This window comes from Plectropomus leopardus, chromosome 9 (genome assembly GCF_008729295.1).
Source record: "Plectropomus leopardus isolate mb chromosome 9, YSFRI_Pleo_2.0, whole genome shotgun sequence".
Lineage (NCBI taxonomy): Eukaryota > Metazoa > Chordata > Actinopteri > Perciformes > Serranidae > Plectropomus > Plectropomus leopardus.
Genome location: NC_056471.1, coordinates 25,420,289 through 25,440,282, shown reverse-complemented (window position 1 = coordinate 25,440,282; position 19,994 = coordinate 25,420,289). Strand labels below are relative to the sequence as shown.

The following is a 19,994-nucleotide window of genomic DNA, read 5'->3' as shown; positions in this document are numbered from 1 at the left end:
TGAATTTTAAATGATGCTTGGTGCTCCGCTGTGAGCTGAGGTCCAGTTTCATGTCCTGCAAATTGAGCCCTTCTACTTTCCCTCTCCGTCCTGTGTGTCTCTGTTCTCCTTAACCCCGTCTGATATGGGATTAGTAATGAGAGCGTTGTTAATGAAGGAGCCTCCTCACTAATTAAATAACAAGCTTACCACAGGTGAAACTAGTTCACGGCTCCTTGGTGGACAGACGTGTTTACAGACAGACTTTTCAATGAGAATTTAGAAAATAATCCAATTGCCTGCTGTTATGCTTTAGATCATAAAGACTTTGTGAATTACAGAGAGATTTACAACAACACCACGTCCACCAATTCATAGATTTTATTACAAATTCCTTCCTTACTAACAATGGCCGTGGAGGAAGAGTCCTGCTGTGTGTGGTTTCCCTGCCTGTGTTACAGTCCAGCTGAAGGTCCTGGGTAAAGTCCCACAGAGAGGAGTTATAAGGATGTTGGGTTCAGGCACTTAACATCCTCAGTGGCTGCAGCTCACGCAGGGCTGCAGGCCGTTCTCGTTGCAGGAAGTGCACTTGAGGGCTTTGAAGGAATCCGTGAAGCAGTTGCGAAACACGGACATCTTGCTGCCATGGCACATTGGACACGGGATGAAGGCGAAGCCCCCACAGGTCTGGCACGTTTGGGGCTGCTGGACCCTCTAGATATGTGGACAGGAAAATATTTACATTCCACATAAGATATCCAACACAGCTCTGCAAGGTTTTTAAAGGGATAGTTAACCCCAAAAATCAAATGGCGTATTTTCCCTTTTAACTCTAGTGCTATTTATTGATGTTGAAGGTGACTTATTGGTAAGGCTCTTTATTATTCTCTGTGTATTTATTAATTTTTTTTTTGTTTCTTTTTGAGATTACTGTAATTATTAAGTAACTTATTCAGGGATCCTTAAAAAAATCCTTAAAGGCATTGAATTAATTAATCAAAAAGCAAGGCCTTAGTTGGTATTAAAATGGTCTAAATCAAAATTTCAATAGTGTTAAAAAACCCACAAAGACACTGAAAGTAGGATTTTATAAATTGCATTGTAAAATCTCAAAATAATTGGTAAAATCTTTTATTTTTTAATAATGATAATTTCATGAAACCACTTTTCATGATGGGTGTTAAAGTAGTGGAATAATCCCACATACAGAATGAGACACTCAAAATCAGTGATAAAACTCACCCATAAATGCTAGATATTTCCCAATTCTAACCACATCCAATGTTTTTACTGGACCAAAAATGTAATGTTTCATGTCAAAATACATTTTTGGTCAAAATTCTTCTCAACTCTATGTGAAAGGTTGGTTCATGGCTCATGTGTTATTTCTTTTTCTTTTTTTTCAGTTTTGGTTATCATAAAATTGGTCTTAAATATTATACCAAGTGACATTTAAAAAGTCTTTAAAAGTATTACATTTAATTTGCCTGTGGGGGTCCTGTAATTGACAGGCCATCTGTTTCCTTGGTATATGTATGTTTTGAGAAAGATGCAGGTAAAATAAGATTTTATTTTCATTTCCCTGCTCCTTTTCAGTCGTGTAATGTGTATTAGATTTGTTTTGAATCTAATTCTGATTGTTGTGCATTGTGCAAGGGGAGCTAACAAATAAAAAATGAAATGTATCAGTCTAGTTTATTTTGATGTGAGGTGCTGAGATATCGGTTGTCTGCTTTCTCTTGAAAATAGTGGAACTAGATGGCACTGGGCTTGTGGTTCCAAAAATAAATAGGCAAAACAAAACAAAACAAAAAACAAAACAAAACAAAACAAAACAAAACAAAACAAAACAAAACAAAACAAACAGACCTTGTTGGGAAAAGTTTTATGTAGGAACTATTTTCTCTCTGAACTCCTCCCACCAAAAGTATGAACGCACAGAGAGAAGCGTGCATCTACTCGTGGACGAGAGGCTCGTGCTCTTGACAGCATGAGACATAAACACTAATGGCGCCCTCCTCGGCTGAGCTGTAACATAGCTAACTCAGTAGTTTTGCTGTCTTTAAAGTTAAGTGAATAATTTAAATAAGTTAGTAATTGAAAAAGTGAAATAAGTCAACTAAAAATGGGTTAAAAAGTAAGCAAGTGTACTCTCTATTGGGTTTTGAAAACAGGATCAGAGTGAGCGCTCTGTGCTGTTTTTTTTAATGTTTTTTTATTTTTTAATTTTAGAAATAGCGACAGAGTGAGTGCTCTCACCGCTCTGCTTTCTCGGCCTATCTGCGTGTTTCACTGTTGTTTTTGGCTTCTTCATTTGAGAACAAACAGACAAAAAAAACAACAACTAAATTCACGGTGTTTTTAAATGTTTTCTAATACGCTTCTGCCTCGGAGATTATTTTTCTTTTTAACACGCTACCAATACTTACAATAGTAAAACACAGAAAAGGTAAGTCTTATCTGTTTATTGGAGGACTTCCGGGATATTCACTAGCTGTGTAGCTTTCGTAGCTTTGCACGAGACAACGCGCTGTGAAGGCGGTGCAGTGACGTCAGAGTGAGGTAGCTGCAGACGCACACTTCCGGCCACATGGTGATACGGTTTGCAAGTGAAGTTCAGTAGAAATAAAGTAGTTGCTACATGAAACTGCTCATATCAAGGAGCCTGGGAGGTGATGTGTGTTTTTAAAAAAGCATCAAAGATGTTTTATTAAAACTCAAATGCGAATTACTGCTACAACAATGCAACACATACAATGTACTTTTTCAACCTGCCAAAAAGTGATTACAGCTCCCATCTTCTTACTGAAAATTTGACTCTGCCTTACTATGATTTGATTTCATCCATAGTGGTCATACAACAACAACAACAACAACAAAACCATCCATGTCATCTCCCAGGCTCTGAAAAAAAAAATATTTTTTTAAATTTTGGGGTGAACTGTCCCTTTTAAATAAGATGAATTTGGTACAAATACACAATTTTAAACTTTAAAGGAATAATCTAACATTTTGGAGAAATATTTGCTTTTTTTGTTGAGAGTTAGGCGAGAGGATCAAAACTACTCACTGTTATGACAGCAGAGAAGAAAAATCCACCTACCAGCTCATCTAAATCTGACTAACACGTTTTATCTCATTTGTTCCAGCCGTACCAAAAAAGAATTGTAAAAATGACAAATTTTGGTTTTACAAGTAATGTGCCAGACTATTTCTTGGCCGGGTGCAGTGGAGACTCCAGAGAGTCACTGCCAGAGGTTTAGTGGTAGTTGATGAGGTGGGTGTACTATAAGTAGACGGGACAGTTACCAAGAAAGAAGTGGATGTACTCTCCTCTATATTCCAATGGCTTTTTGGCAGATAGCTGGGTATACAGTCAGCAAAAGAGGTTGGTATACCCTGTATAGCTGCATATAGCATGCACTACACAGTCTGACATATATGCCAGATTTACTGCATATCATTCTGACCATAATTAGAAGTAACCTCGTGGGAGTCACCGTTGACTTCTGATTCAGAGTTGTAATTCCAAGTGGAAAATATTGGGAATTTCTTACAGCATCAATATCTATGAGTTAGAGCTGGGACTCTCTGCCTGAACCCGATTGGGCCCGACTTGAGCTGCTTGGTTTTGGCCCTGTCGTCATTTCTCAATATTCCCCCGGACTTGAAAGTTTGAAATTTGGTTGTTGCCTAGTTCATCAGATATGAACACACAGTAAAGTCATGTTGCAGGCCAGTTCTGGACTGATTAGTGTATGCATGACCTTTCAGGAGCTGCATACTCTTTTTAATAGCCCGCAGTGACTGGAATGCATGACTTAAATGTCATAACACTGCTTTGTATTCGCTCATGAAGACTCTTGTTGGGTCCAAATTACAAGCGAGGCCTGAGAAAAGGCCAGTGCGTGTTTGTGACAGGCGTTTCTGCAGCTCAGTGAGAAACAGAAATAGTTTACACGATCTCGGTTTGTGCCAGAGAGCGATTCGCTCTGCGTCGGTGTGTTGGACAAATGTGTTGGAGGCAGAATCAATAGCACACCCTCCATTATTGATGGTCACTTATTGATGTGCATGCATCTTTTACATTGCAGTTTGCTCATGTTTTATTGATGACACAACTGGTGTGAGGGGAAGTGACTGCTCCTGTTAGCACCCTGTTCATCTGAGTGACTTTGGGCAAACACAAAGCGTTAATTTATTATGACTTTATAATTACCTCGTGCTTAAATATGATATGTGCTGCACATGAAACACATGAAAGATTAAACGTGTGTCAGATCAAGTGGTTGACTCAACATCATTCACAGGAAAATCATCTATTTGACGGTCAGTCATTCAGAATGTGATTTCCAAAGCAAACAACTGAAAACAAACCTCGATTTTTGTCAGAAGATCTTGAAGCTCTCCTGATTCATTCATGCCGAGGATTTTCTCAGCACCCTGCAAAACATAATAAAGTATTCAACCCTTTGAAAACTGAAGCTGCATAACTGTCCTTGTGCTGTTTTCAGATACCTTTGAGCTAATTGGTGTGATTTCTTTTATAGACATGGAAAAAAAGGCAATGAGCACATTGGTAATAAATGTTTTATATATTGCAAGAAATAAATAAGAAAACATTTTTTTTTAGCAGGGGAATGTGTCTAGGGGAAAAAGGAAAAAGATAGGGAAAAACAACAGTAATTATCATAATTACAATCATGCTACAAAATAATTAGAATTTTTGTGCACTTTTTTTTCTTTTTCTTTCTTTTTTTAAAATTTTTTTTATTTCCTTTTTTTTTATTCTTTATTTTTTTTTTTTTTTTTACAAATTTCTTTTCTTTTTCTTTCTGTTTTTAATTTTTTTTTTTTTTTTTTTTACCAATTTCTTACTAATTTTTTCCTAACTAATTTTTTTTTTAAAGTTATTTGATAGGACAGTTTAAGTGAGAAAGGGGGTCAGGGAAGGGATAACACACAGCAAAGGGCCAAGGCTGGAATCAAACCTGTAGCCACTGCAACAAGGACTAAGCCTCTGTATATGTAATATATAAATATATATAACCTTAAGCCAATTTGCTCATTTTTCAATGAGCTAATACACTCCAACATTTTGACTTCAGATATCATTAGAAAGGAGTGATGACATGAACTGACCCCAAGGTAATGTCCGTCAATGAACACGACTGGTAACGACGGAGGTTCTCCCACACGTTTGCACCGCTCCTCCAACTCCTTCCCATACTCGCTGTCCAGGGCGATGTTCTTCTCCACAAATTTCACCCTGTGGTTCTGGAAGATCTTGCGGACCAGCTCGCAGCGTTCAAACGTCGTCCTCACCACGCGGAAGCTCGTCGTGTAGATCACAATCCGCCCAAATTCAAGGGATAACTCCGTCTAGAGGAAGTGAAAGTTATTTTTACCCAGAAGGTTCAAACTAACTATACGCAGAGATTAAACCTCCCAGCAGCAAGATTAGGAAACGTTTCAGTATTGCACTTTTAATATCAGCCTCTGAAAAGCTTCTCACAGCAAAGAGCGTTGCTAATGGCATCAGTACTAACAGCAGAATTTTTCTCTGACATTTTCTATGTTTGGTTCCACCTTTCTGCTGTAATAAGTTGTGGATAATGGCTTTAATGCTTAACAAAGTAACATTAACAATATTTCCACTGCCGGCTTAATAAAGCCTTCTTTTCGTTCACAGGCTGAAAATGACAAATTCAGAATAAAATGGCTCCTGTTCTTGACCTCTTTTAAGCACTTTTTTTTTTTTTCATTTACCATCAAAAAGTCTAAATTGGTCGACTGAACCAAAATCTTAAAGGGACAGTTCACCCCAAAATAGAGAATACATTTTTTTGCTCTAAACTTTAGTGTTTTTTATCAATCTCTTGTTTTTCTGAATGTTGGGGATATCGGCTGAAGAGATGTCTGCCGTCTCTTGAATATAATGGAACTAGATGCTACTGAGCATATGGAGCTCAAAGTGCCAAAAATATAAAACTCAACAGCAATGTCTCTTTTGAGAAGTCATGACCTGGTCACTAAAGATAATCCACAGACCTTGAGCAGTTTTATGGAGAAACTATTTTCTGTCTAACAAACTACAACTGCCAACAGTATCATCGAGCAGAAGGAAGCGTGCATCTCCAGCACTCAGCAACTCACTCCAAAACAATCTTGATTGACAGACAATGCAACCAGTAAGACGAAAAATATGCTCTTTTGATTTTAAGCACCAACAGTAAAAATTTAAAAAAGAAATAAGAGAAAAAGATTTTTATATATGCAGTCCTATTCTAAATAACAACCCAGTCGCCAGAAGAAAATGTTCGTATTGTAAGTTTCTGCGAACCCTGAATATGTTGCATTTGTATGTAACATCATTGGTTGTTTTTTGACCTACCGCAGCATTTCCACCATTAAATGTGGGTGTTTTACACCCTAACCAGAACTAAGTGTTTTTTTGTGCCACAACTTACAGCCTGTTGCTGAGGAACAGAAAGTTTCAATGTATCAAAAAAAGCTTCAAATTAATAATATGAATGTATCTGCGGTTTGCAGAGCATGAATGTTTTTTCTGCAGTTGGGTGACTTTTGTTTCAGTCATCCTGGGATCTTTAAATGCTTAACATAGACAGAAATAAGAGGCTTTGTCCTTTCATATATGATGTACAGTTTGTCAAGGTGAAGTGAGGATTCAACCAAATGCCATCCCAAATATGGCAGCTAATCCCCTCTCAGTGTGTGTGAGGAGGTTATCACCTATAATCCATTTATAAAAGGTGCTTTGTTAGAAAATGGTACGGCATGTGTTAACCATTTTACAAGTTATGTATTATTTACGTACCTTTAAAAATTTTTTTCTCCAAAATATTCCAACAATTTTTAAACCAGTTAATTTGCTCATCCTTAATTCCAGGCAGCCTTTGGTGACCATTTAATTCAACAGACTTTTGAAACTGTGCAGAGAATTGAAAATTAATTAAGATGTTGCAGGTGGTGCATTAAAATCTACATTTATTGAATGCTGTTGCAAATGAAAATACAAGTATTGGTGCAAAGTCTGCATAGCTTTACCAAAACACCATAAATACTATATTGTTTTAATATGTAAAGCAACATATTATTATAATGGAGCACCAACCTCAAACAAGTGAGTAAGTTATGGCATGCTTTAAAACATTATTGTTGTTAATGCAACATGATTTTTACGACGATAAAACACCATGTTCCTTCAGAATAAGATCAGATCGTGATAACCATTTAAACTTCGCCCTGACAGAAAGATAACCGTGATGAGAAGCTTTATCTATGCAGAGAAACGGCCTCTTTGTTGTGACCCTTTACGTCACCTTTGCATCAGTCGCGGGTTACCTCAGAATAACAAACACTTGTTCCTGCAGGGATACTAGAAAGTGCCGAGAATTCATTAACCTGATTAGTTTCTCTTGAAACACTTAACGAAATGCATCATTAATCTTTAATTGCTCTGTGACCTTGTCCTCTATTGTGAGCTTTTATCCCAGCAGTACACCTACGTGTAGCTCCTTCCTGTAAGTAGACATCAGGATGAAGACGATATCGATGTGAGCTGTTGTTGGATATAGATTGTATGAAAACACTAAGGGACTGTTCTTTATTTATCAGAGGAGGGGGGTCGATTGGGTGTGGCTTTGTTGTTTTTTGTCAGGTTTTTAGACCCTCCCTGAAGCAGATTTTTCTTGAGCCTCTCTGAGTGACATGGAGAAAATGCATGCACCTTCCACCACCATAAACTTGTTAGTAGATTTTAAAAACGCACCCGTTAATGTTTCAAAATACAAAGTATAAATCCTGGTGTTGAAAAAAGCCTCGGTTTTTCGTGCAGTCATGCATGCTGGATAATTCATGCAAATGGATTCTTTTTGGCCAATTTTTAAATGAAATGTTACAGAGAATTTGATATAATATCACTATTTTATGCTCAGATTTGGTCAAGTGTTTTCATAGGAATTTCATAGGAATAAAGTTGTAATATTATGAAATTAAACGTGTAAATGCACGAGAAAAAAGTCATAATATCATGAGATTAAACTCTTTTATTAGATATAAAGTCTCAGATCATCATATGAAAAATGGCAAAGTATAAATAAATGATTGATGCGTGGCCAAAATTCTTCAATAAACTGCTGAAAATATTCGATAAATAGTAGAAATTATAGACGGGGGGGCTTGTTATCTAACTCTCCAGCCTTAATTTATGACTTCATTTCTCATAAAATTATGAGTTTAATCTCATAATATTTTTTTTCTTAAATGTATGATTTTAATGTTGTAATATTACATTGTTTTTCTAAAAAAATTACAACTTTAATCTCATTGTATTTCAACTTTATTGCCATAAATTTCTGAGTTTTTTTCTCACAACTTTTTTCTCGAAATTCCAACTTTATTCTCAAAATCTAACTTTTTATGAAAATAAAAAAACATACCCCCCCCAAGTGCTTAAAAAATATTTGACACACCTCCAACTTTCTGCACCACTCCCTCCCCCTCATAAATATCGAACAGTCCCTAAGAATAAAAACAGCCTTATCTGATGTACTTACACTGTTGGAATTGGGGAGGTTCTCAAACAGCGTCTGACCTGCGCTGACTTTGTGTTTGACCCCTCTCACAGTCCCGTTTTTACTGAGGATGTTGACCCTCTTGGTGGTGAACATCCAGTCCTTTGTGGCCCCCGCGTACACGAGCAGGTCATCGGGCTCATGCTCGCTGTCGTCCAGCTCGGAGCCCAGGAATCCATACAGGTGTCCTTCTCCACTCGTAGAGGGCGTGCTGGCCCGCTCTGCGTCAGAGCTGCTGGTGCAGTCTGAATCCAGGGAGTCTGAAGGCCCCTCATCCTTGAACATCTCCTTCAGCACCCGGCCGCTGTTCCCCGAAGCCACGCGGAACCTCACCCGCTTCTGTGGCTTCTCCTGTCCCGCCGTCAGCATCGTCCCCTCCATTACAAAGCCACATTACATGGTCCAAAACACAGCAGTACAGCTCCTGGCTTCTCATTCAGAGGTAGACACGCAGCTCAGACACTCTGCTGTGTCCCCCATGGATTACTACCTTGTTTAATCCTCGCTGTTTGGACAGATCTAAAAACGACTGAGAGCCTGTAAGCTGCCTTACAGTCACACTGAGAGTAAATAATACATGCATCTCTACCATGGCAACCCAGCAAGCTTATCTCAAGTAAAATGATAGTTGTCTGTGAATTATTTATCAAACTTTACACAGTTTTCACCAAAGCTTTGACAGAAGACTTTTAATGGCCTGACTTTGTGTGCTTTAATCAAACATACAGACATTTCTCCTCTCAGGATAAGATGACAGCAAATGCTTTTGAGGGAACAACAGCTACTTTTCATGATTCACGGTTTTAAAGTCGTTTGCAACATGAAGGTATAGTAATTTAAAACATACAGTGAATAATGATAAAAGTGCAACTGCTGAAACAAGACACCTATTGAACACACATTTTAGTTAACACAAATACTGTCTGTCGGTTGGTCTGTCTTTTTGGTTTAGACTGAAATAGCTTATTTTTAGTAGGCTAACTGAAGGATTAACTTCATTTTTTTTAACATATTAATTTTTTTAGACAATTGATACTATTTACCTTAGGGACACGCTGTATCTCATTCCTTTTTATTCTTCAATATGCATTTTACTTAAACATTTTTTATTGCACCTCCACACAAGATAGGCAACATTTTAAATGATTTATTCTTTTTGACTTGCTGCATCAATGTTTTATTACATTTTTGACCAATTAATATGTGTTACTGGAATTTGTTTCAGATGAAATGACTATTAAATTTAAATTTGATCTTAAAATAAGATGCATTAACAAGCAAATTTACTTGTATAACATAATGGATTTTAGCATCTCTCCAAATAAGAAAATATACGCCTATATAGCCTACATGTCAGTAACAAAGTATCATATTATTAGTTTATACTGCATGACTTTTATTATTGTCTGCTACAGTAAGGTAAAGTAATAAGATACAGTAAAATTGTGACTTGCTCCAAACACATGGATGTGTGATGTAAGTGTTTATTCCCTGACTGCTTACTGTGTTTCACACAGAGTGGTGGTGCAGGTGCTCACTGGGCGTCCTCACAGAGCAGAAGAGGACCAGACCATATAATATGTCACAGTGACACAATACAGCAGCGTGTCCGCAGAGACGCCTCAGCCAGTTTTTTGTGTCACAGGTGATGAAGCAGCTCCCTGGAGATGTGACACGTCAGCTTATAGTGGTGACAGCACCACTCTGTTTGAGTGCTGCAGTTTGGCCCCTGAGGTAAGAGCTACACACACACACGCACATACACTATAAACACACACAGTATGTCATCACCTGTACATGTCACATTGTGCTGATCATGAGAGAAAATCCATCTGGGAGAGTCTAATGTGTCAAAGATTTAGTGGTATTACGAGTCTGGCTCTGGTTCCAAGTCTTATTGATCCAAAGTGACCCTAACTCTCCTTTAAGCTGCCTTTTATTATAAGGACATCACAACAGCTATTAAAATATGGCCTGTAAAGGCTTGATGTATATTATTGCTGCTAATAGTGGATCCTAGATGCCATTAGGGTGTCTAGACTTTTAAATTACAGCCTGAGGAGCCGAGGGTGGCTTAATAAGTTTTATTTTCTCAAATCTAGACTTAATGTTACTGAGCTGTTTTTTTTTCTTCTTTTAAATGTAATGATGTTCAACAGTCCTCGACTCCCGTCTTCAAAAGCCCTGAAAACGTAATTTTCTCAATCATCCTCTCATAGTGAATGATGGGGGTCCTTCATGAGCACACATTTTTCTGTCCAAGTTTCCGTTATTTCACAGGAGAGATTTCTGTCTGTGCTGCTTGATCTGGGCTCTTCTGGTCTGTGGTTGGTAAGGCTCAGTCATAAAGAGGCGATTTGATGAATTTCTGTGGGATTTAGCAACACTTGAATCAAAACCAGTGATAGTTGTTTTGGTTGTTTGCTCACGGTGTTTGCAGGTAACTGTCAGTTAAAGGTGCTCAGTGGAGTTTTATCATAAACAAACAAATTTTCTGTTTACATTTGGAGTTACTCACCAGAACGCTTTGTGTGTATCCCTGGGTCTAATTAACATATTGAGTGCATTTTAACCATGGATTGTTTGAATCCGTGTATACTTAAAAGCAGCCCTCTTCGTCGCTGCGTTTGCCTGTGCATTTCTGTTTTTCTTGGCACATTACTACCAGATAAGTAGATTATTGTGAAATCAAAATCTGATTAAACCCCCTGCACACAGTCGTGATGATTCAATACAATTTAATTCAATTCAGTTCAATTCAATTCAATTCAATTCAATTCAATTCAATTCAATTCAATTTAAATTGTGTTACATGAAATCACAGAATATCATCTCAGTAAAATGAACAGATGAAGCAGAAAAGCTGAGCTTTTTTAGAGTTAATAAACAAGGATTTTAAAAAAGGATACTTTTACCATGATTGTTGTTTATTTAGTCACAAATGTTAAATGATATAAAGACTCAATCACTCTTGATGTTAAGTTTTATTTGTTATTGATTGCTAGTCAAAACTCCTCGAAAAGTCATATTTTTAGTGTTGAAAAAAACATATTTTTTCATGCAAGTAAGCGGACCTTGAGTAAAAAGAGCTGAAGGAAACACATAAGAGTATATCTGTGATTCAGAGTCTGAGCTGGGATTGTGTGCACATGACTCTCAACATGAAGGTGGCTGAGCCAGCAGCTAGCAGCTAACTGTGCTAACAGCACAAATTGATGCTGACAGAGCTAATGGAGTGACGTGACGTAGGGGGTTGGAAGGTGGGCGTTATAACCACTGAAGCATTGACTGAATGTAAAAATGGACGACATGAAAGTTCCCAAAAAGTGAAGCCAAAACATCTGCATCGCCCCCTGTTGTCTGGCTGCAGTACAGAGCCCGCCTCTCCATGTTAGTGAATGGGACATGTGCCAAACTAAAAACTGAAAGTACACGTCAATTAAATTTCTCCCAAACATAGTTTCTGTCATTTTTAGGTAGTTCTTATGACCTCAATGTTTGGTCACATGTTCATTTTTTTGTTTGGTTTTAATTAGTTATTAAATGCTATTAAAATGGAATTTGAGGACATGATTGACAGCTCTGTGCTCCAATCAGTGTGCTTGTGTTCAATAGTCAGATGAGTGTATGGGCGGGAACTTGATTTCGTGGAGATGGCTGCTGCATGGACTCTGGCTCTGAATGACGTCACCAGTGCAAGATGGCAGCAGCTGTATTCGTGATATTTTGGCTTCATGTTTGTACAGCGGGAGGAAGTGCAGACGCATTATCCATTTTTATCGACAGTCTGTGGTACAAGCCGTGGTAGAGATGCATTTAAGAGCTCTTGCGGTCAGACTACCACAAAATAGAAAACAGGCGCTCTAATGGACACCATTACTCCATTATATCAAATGGAGGTTTGTCTTTATATCAATACTCTGAATTTCAAATACATCAAGGTATTTGGTTGAAATATTTCTTTTCCTTTTTATCGAACACCAAATTTTTACATTAGTGTTCATGAATATAGGTTGGCCATTGTTAAGTGCAGGGGATCATGCTGGTTTAAGAACCACAAATCAATTTGTGTTTCTGTGGGGAGTTTTAGTGTGACATGATTGATACTGTTTCTGCTTACAAAGAGTAAAAATGTGAGAGAAATGATGAAGATGAATGATATATTTTGTTCATGAAATGCTCAAAATTAAAATTTCATTAAATGGTATATGATATTTTAATCTACAGTTGTGGTGCTGGGTGGATTAGAGATCCTACATTGTGAATTTGGCAGTCAGTGTCTGAATAAAGCTGCTTATGTTACTTTGCCTGCCAGTTGAACATACTTTTCTTATAATTGGAATAAATCAGTCATGGTCTTTACATGTCATTTTCATTTAAATTAGTTTTTTTAATATCATGGAGGAGCAGTTTTTCAATCATCCCTCCCTCATACGTTATAACTTTCAGTGTCAGTTAAAACCCCTTCAGCTGTTATATTCCAGAAAATAAAGATGTCATGTGGATATATTGACTCTACAGTGGGGAAATTAAGACAGAAAACACACGTGAAAACAAGCTCGTCATGCTGTCCTGTAATGACGGGACGGCACATGCTTATCTAGAGTTGAGTGAAACACACCCACGCCATGTTGAGTCAAGCAGCCATTTTATCTCGTTTTAGCACATTTTAGACAAGAGACCACTGAGATAGTGATAGTCAGTTCAACCTGAAGAGCTTATCTCTCAGCCCCCCTCATCAGTAGTGCTAATGTAGCCTCGCCAGCCACCTCGACTGCTATTAAAAAAGCAATTTGAAAAGATTAATACTTTAACGCTCTTTAATTTTGCTGCCGTTCACCGGCTCAGCTGTGACTCAGTGGAGGAAGTCAAACAGTGCAGGTTGATAAATGGTTTTAATTTTGTGCAGATTGAATAAACAGATGCATTCATAGATCGCTGGCATGATTTGTATGTTAACTTCATAATGTGACAATTTTTGAGCTGTTGTAATCAGGCAGAATCTCACAGATTTCCACATCTGTGGTTTTAGAGAAGTTTAATTCAACTCCTGCCTCTTACAGACTGTGAAATATGCCGGTCTGACAAGATCTGCACACATTAATCAACTGTTGTGAACAGGGTTTTGGGGAAAATGACTTTCGCAGTGACTCACTATTTGTGATTAGCTGGCCATCAAGCCACCTCCCTGACTACGGATTAATATCCACAAGGGGGCAGAGTGCAATTCAGTTACAGCTAAATGTCACGCTGCCCAATGTTCCCTCAAGAGCTGAAGGCAAGGAGTGAAGGATTCAGCTGCAGGCCGGACGCCTGCATCCACCAGCCGGGTTTAATCAGTCTGTAGAGATGTAATGATTAATGATAAAATCAATAACGCAATTATTCAACCCAGAGCAGGATAAATGCATCCTGAGGAGATGTAGATAAATCCTCAGGGTAAAGATTCACAAACCAAATTTCAAAGCCACAGATGTTGTGAACTGTCTACAGAATTAGTAGATTTAGACAATTATTTTTTAAAAAGCTAGGGAAAATCTCTATTTATAATTATCATAATTACATACTGGTGTTTAAAATTATGTTACAAAATTAAAATTTTTAAAGCACTTTTCCTGCATGATTGTTTTTTTTTTTTTTTTAACTTTCTCTGTCTTTATTATTTATTTATCATTTTACAGTAATTGTCTGGTAATTCTTTGTACCTTTTATTTAATCTTTTTAAAAATACTAATTTCTTTTTGTTTTTTTGGGTCCTTTCTTTTTTACATTGCCAATTGCCTTCTTTCGTTGTTTTTGAAAGAAATGCAGCCAGTTTACTCAGGTTTTAAATGGTAAATGTGTCCATAAAATACAATGGATGCATGAATCAAACTGTTTTTCTAATGATTGTACTTTTAAAAAAGAACTATTTCAAATTATTATTAAATTTGATAAGCACTGAAGCATTGAGGTTGCATGGGAAAGGTTTCACAATAGCCGTTTTCAGTGCCATGGAAAAGATATCAGTAAGGAAAATAACTGCTACTTCCTCCTCTACAGTCAACTGGATAGCCTTTTAAAAGCATCTGGGATGGATCCAGTAAAGCTGTTGCAGGGTTTAAGCTGAATTACTTCTTTCCTCTCTTAACAGCAGCAAAGTGGCTCAGAGTATTTTCCTGCAGAGGCAAAGGACTCCCACACAGAAGCTTACCAACATCATCATTTATAGACTGGTTATTCACTCAGACTTTTGTTTGCAATCTCTGAAGGACGCCGCAAACTCATCATTGATGTAGAGAAGGTGAGCCGGAGGATTTTTAAGGTCGGGATGTTTGCAGCTCAGAAGAGATTCGAGGATCATGCTCATTATTGTTTTTTTTCAGGCACATCTGATTGATCGAAGTTATGAGCCAGACTTCACTTCACTGAGCCCTTTTGATCATGAAATTTCAAAGTAATGTGGAGACACATCTCACTCCTTGTCTCTGCATTTTTGCTAGCAAATTACCAATTAAATTAAATTGAATGTTAGAGATTAATGAGGACACTGTTATCTGTCTCCATATCTTTTCCACATAACCAAAAGATCTGTATCTGAATCTGTACTTTTACTTTTACGATTGGCAGAGTTTATTCTGAAAGTAGGTGTGGTTTACATGTGTGGGACCTGACCAGAGGTTATTTTTAAGGCTGGATGATGCTTTTTTGATATTTATTAGAAAACAGAGCCACCTCAGGGTTGAGTTTTAGATTATTATTTATATCACAAAAGTAAAGAGATCAAACAAAGCTACCGAAATGAGGATTTTCCTTCATCACAAGTACAGATATTTACGCATTTTACATTGGTGATAGTCGTTTTTTCTTACTCGTAAAAAGTAATAACAGATACTAGCTTCATCCACGTATTCAGCTGAATCCTATTAGATATTGAAATGTACCCCATCTGTGAGATGAATGATTGTGCAAAATATATGTATTATTTTATTTGATATGGACATCACAGTACAGCATTAGAATTGAAATTTTGTGCAAGAAGCAGATGCACTTTAGTTGATACTATCCCCAAAACACCCACATTTGGAGCCTAAAAAGCAGACAGAAACTCAATGCCTCGCTAAAACACGACTAATTTGATTTTTTGTCATCTCTTTAGAAAAAAATGATATGATAGGTATGAAATGTGCAAATGTAATGTGTTCATGGTTTGCAGAAACGTATAATGCCAACATTTTGACTGCCAACAGCTTATTTGCGCTGTGGACAAAAAAATAATTAAAAGGACACGATTACAAAGCACATATTTTGTGCTGGATCCTTTATTTACATTTCAGTCACAGCCTGCCAGCATTTCTATTTACACTGCAATAGCGTATCAAAGAACAAAGGTGTTCAGAGGGAGTATCAGTGAAATCATTTTAGGTTACTCTGATAATGATAAAACATAAACTGATAAAAACACTCACGCTGTTTGTAATTGACAGATTCTGACAGTGGTAGAAATTGTTATGGCTGGTTGAATGAGTCATTGTTTGGACTAGATCTGCGGTAAAACACGAAAAACAGCACATACACACACACACACACACACACAATCGAAGAGGCAGGCTTCTTGTCACTGTTGCTTAGCAACCGTGGGAGCTACATGAGCCAAATCCCCGTGGTGGCAAGCTGATGTTGAATTAGGTGGAGTGGGGGGAAAGAAAGGAAATCTTTGGGAGAGATGTGTCTCTAGCAGGCACAGGAGGAGGCGTTCATGTTCAGGTGTTCATTTCTTATTTTTGGATATGGTGAATCTTGAGTCTCTGTGTAACATGATCTCTCTGTGTTGTTGTTTGGGCTTTTTCTGGCTGTTGAGAATAGAATTTACTGTTGCATTTAGTATTTCAAAAGCAGGAAAAGCATATTTTTATTATTGTTTTGGACATACTTAAATCTCAAGTTAGTGAATGTGAACATAGACATGCCTCCATGCGTCTACTGCAGTGCTCATACACAAAGTCTACAGACTGTTTTGTTTCCGATGCATAATCCTGTTTTCCTTTAATCCCACAACAGCAAATACATTTTGATTTTAAAGAGAATATGGTTCAAAATAGTTGCCTAAACCACTTCTAACATAAAGTGTCATATGACATGAAATTGTGCAGGCAGTCTGGCAGCATTAACAAAGGAATTTCAATTAGCATTATGAAAATACAGCCAGAGCAATATGCACATCAGAAAACTGTTGTATGTCTGTAACACTGCAGTTCTCTCAAGCAACTGCAGCGGTGCTGCTGCTGTACAAATGCTGTCTCCGGTGTGATTTGCATTTCAACTGCAGTGAGAATGAGAGCACACTTTGATTTACTGTACAGCCAGACAGTTGCAGCAGAGACGGCATTGCTGCTGCTTTCTTCTTTGTGTTTGCATGAATAAATGCGTTTAAATGTGTCCTATTTTTGGTAACTGATGGTCCACATTAGAGGAAATTCATGACAGGAGAGTGCATACTGATGAGGAATATAACAGAGACTGTAAGGTAGAGTAAGTAGCCCTGGAATAGATCTTCTGCTGAGCTTATCTCTGGACAGCAATCACATAATAACATAGTGACTGATATAGTGTCTAGTTACAACTGCCTGATTCCATTGTTGTGGTCAGTAGTTGTCCAGGATTTTATTTCTGACATGTTTGTGAGATTAGTTTTCCCTGTTTATTGACAGAATGGATCATCTGAGTCATTAGTCTACAAAAAAGGGGTCCTTAATAAAAAGGTGACGTTATTTCTGACATATTCAACATTCAAAATCACCCCTGAATGTTATCAGACTATGTGGAGTGAAACTAGTGTGGAGAGAAATTGCTGTGTAATGTTACAGTCTTCTTGACTGCATCAGATGACGTTGGTGTCTGCAGCCGCATGACCTGTCAAAGTGTCCATGACGATGACACTGAGCCCCTTTTGTGCTTACACATCACATGTTGCTCTGTTAGTCCCAGTGCGGAATCGTAAAATAGTGCAGTGCTCCGTGTGAGGTTGCTGGAAATGGACATTTTTGTAGTTCCACTATGAATAAAAGCGATGTAATTATTGGATGTATTAATGAAAGGGTGGCTCAGAGACTGCGTGCATTATTTTCCATCTTTGATGACTAGTAGAGGTGGTGAACATGTCCAGTCTCTGTATGTCTCACACAAAGCTGTAGGATGATAACTGATATTGATCTTCTTGTCAGACTCTCATTGTTGTGATGTTAAATCAGGAGAGTCTACACGGAGTAGTCTGTCTGCTGAAATCCAAATGGCCGCCCTGAGATGCCACCCTATTACCATAAATGATGATTATCTGCCTGGTCAAAGGCTGGACATTACAGGCTTTTTTGTTTTTTTTTCATTGGTACTTTATACTGTGAATGTATTAATGACTGTGCAGTTTTCTATTGTATGTACTTTTGGAGATACAATTTCTTTTTTGAGTACTTAAAGAGTAAAGTATTACATATGTTTTTATATGACATATTTATGGTTCCATCCTGTTGTGTTGTGATTGGTATGTCTTTTTGTAAGGTATTGCAATTTTAGGAATTAATTTATGAGTAGTGGAGACAGAAATGGTAAATTAATGCTACTTACCAAATGCCACCTGTGCACAAGTCAGTTACCCACTTGGGACTACCCCCTGTTCAAAAAATCTGAACTTGCCACTGTATTAAACAAGAGTATTTTCCAAAATGTTAGACTGGTCCCTTATTGAAGTTGTCTTTGGTGGTGGTTCCTGGTTAATAAAGGCAAAAACAGAGTGTTACATAGCTTTTTATAAAACATTAAAAACCATCTGTAAGGTCCCCCCTTCAGCAGTCTTCAGAAAAACTAAACAACAAGCGACCATATGCCCCTCTGATAAACATTGTTACATGAGAAATAGATTCACATCATAGACATTTCTTTTTCATTTATTAGTGTATGACGAGACCAGTGTTGATTTTTAGAAATGAAAATGTATACATTTGAAGATAAAAATAATTAAGTGTAACTGTCCCATTTAACCCTTTTCCCTCTTGAGCAATGTTCATCCTACAGTATATTTGTAATGTATCACATTTTAATGTTTGAGCATATATTAATATATACTAGTTCATTGTAGCTGTCAAGTTGTCATTGTCAAGTGTTGGAGGTTATAATTTGCTGACATCGCAATAATTATTAAAACATTTATAAATATTTATACAAAAACAAGACTAGAATTGAGGTAAGTCAACTCCCACCCAGTGTACTATTGTTATGTCTTCAAGCTGTGAACAACATCTACTGCAGAGGGGGGAGGCGCCCACACCAACTAACAATTTGTGGTCTTATTTTAAAAATGTATTGGTGTCTTGAACATAACTGGCCCTGCTGATTAAAACACATCACTTTCTATTTTTTACATACTCGTAAAAATATTTTTTTCATGTCTTATATTTCCTTGCCGCGGTGAAACGAGAGTTATTGTGTTCAGGCACCCCCTCCCGCTGCGGTTCAAAGTGGTACGGTCCATAATGTGAAGCGGCACCGTGCCCCTCACGTCAGTTTATGGTAAGTCCGTGTCCAGTCCTACTATACCGACGGCGTCTATCGGCTCTACAATCCGCCGTGTGAACCGGGATGCTGGGGGATCCATGAAGCCGTGAGCTCCTGGGCACGGTTCTGTCACCACCAGGACATGAATGTTGTTTACACCTCGTCTGTATCTCTCACTAGCCGTAAACACGAAGCTGTGCTGTCCGCATGAGAGAGGTTTCTTGAATTTTAGCCGTTTTTTTTAAAGAATTGTTTGACGGTTGAGAAGGAGCCGCAGCAGCCACAGGGAGCAGAACTAACAGCCGCGGCCGCTTGACAGGTGCCGTTGCCCGGCTCTGCGTGGAGAGATGCCGCCCGTCCAGAGAACGATGTCCGATCTTCGTACCCGCTCGGAGGGTATGTTAAGACAATTTCACTTCGTTGTGTGTGTTGGGAATGTTTGAAAATCACTGTTATTTCCTTGTAAGCGAAAGAAGGCCGGCCGGTAGCTTTCTGGAAGTACAGGACAGTAACTTGCTAGCTAAAGCTGTGATTAATGGTGCCCCAACAGGGTCACGGAAACCCCGGGGGCCATGAGAGTTTTTTTTTTTTTTAAAGAAGTCTTCAGAAAAAAAACAAACAATTTAAATGTAATTTATCTCAACAAACATGAAGTCTACTGTCATCTCCATATCTTTAAGTTAAACATATGACTTTCACAGACATTTATTTTAATCAAACGAGTGTCTGTAGACTGCACCTATCTTACTAAAACGACACTAATGGAGGTTACACCTGACCCAGCAAACCTAGCACCCATCCAGACTGGGACACCCCTTTAGCTACATCCTGCCCAGCACTTACCCCTTTAAAACTTAAACAAATTGGTTAATTTCATACTGTAACATGGGG

The 19,994-nt window shown here is 37.9% G+C and overlaps 2 protein-coding genes across 10 annotated transcripts in view; one reads left to right on the top strand and one right to left on the bottom strand.

Moving 5' to 3' along the window:
* Positions 1-424: 424 nt before the first annotated feature.
* Positions 425-8,957, bottom strand: grxcr1a (glutaredoxin and cysteine rich domain containing 1 a). The gene is made up of 4 exons (XM_042492788.1): positions 8,559-8,957; positions 5,122-5,361; positions 4,357-4,422; positions 425-693 (listed from the first exon to the last, which is right to left on the bottom strand). The coding sequence occupies exons 1-4, from the start codon at positions 8,955-8,957 to the stop codon at positions 514-516; spliced, it is 885 nt and encodes a 294-aa protein (XP_042348722.1). The 3' UTR covers positions 425-513.
* Positions 8,958-19,108: 10,151 nt separating this feature from the next.
* Positions 19,109-19,994, top strand: part of atp8a1 (ATPase phospholipid transporting 8A1) — a 139,457-nt gene continuing 138,571 nt past the window's right edge. For all 9 annotated transcript variants that reach the window (XM_042493932.1, XM_042493928.1, XM_042493929.1 and 6 more), the window contains exon 1: positions 19,109-19,499. In XM_042493932.1, coding sequence (XP_042349866.1) covers positions 19,451-19,499 — 49 coding nt within the window. In that variant the 5' untranslated portion in view covers positions 19,109-19,450. The remainder of the gene's footprint in view (positions 19,500-19,994) is intronic.

Excerpts from the sequence above, each read along its gene's own strand:
- grxcr1a (XM_042492788.1), bottom strand. The coding sequence starts at position 8,957 with ATGGAGGGGACGATGCTGACGGCGGGACAGGAGAAGCCACAGAAGCGG. Across the intron at positions 5,362-8,558 it reads ACCTCCCCAATTCCAACAGT|ACGGAGTTATCCCTTGAATT; the intron begins GTAAGTACATCA and ends CACTTCCTCTAG. Across the intron at positions 4,423-5,121 it reads TTGACGGACATTACCTTGGG|GGTGCTGAGAAAATCCTCGG; the intron begins GTCAGTTCATGT and ends TATGTTTTGCAG.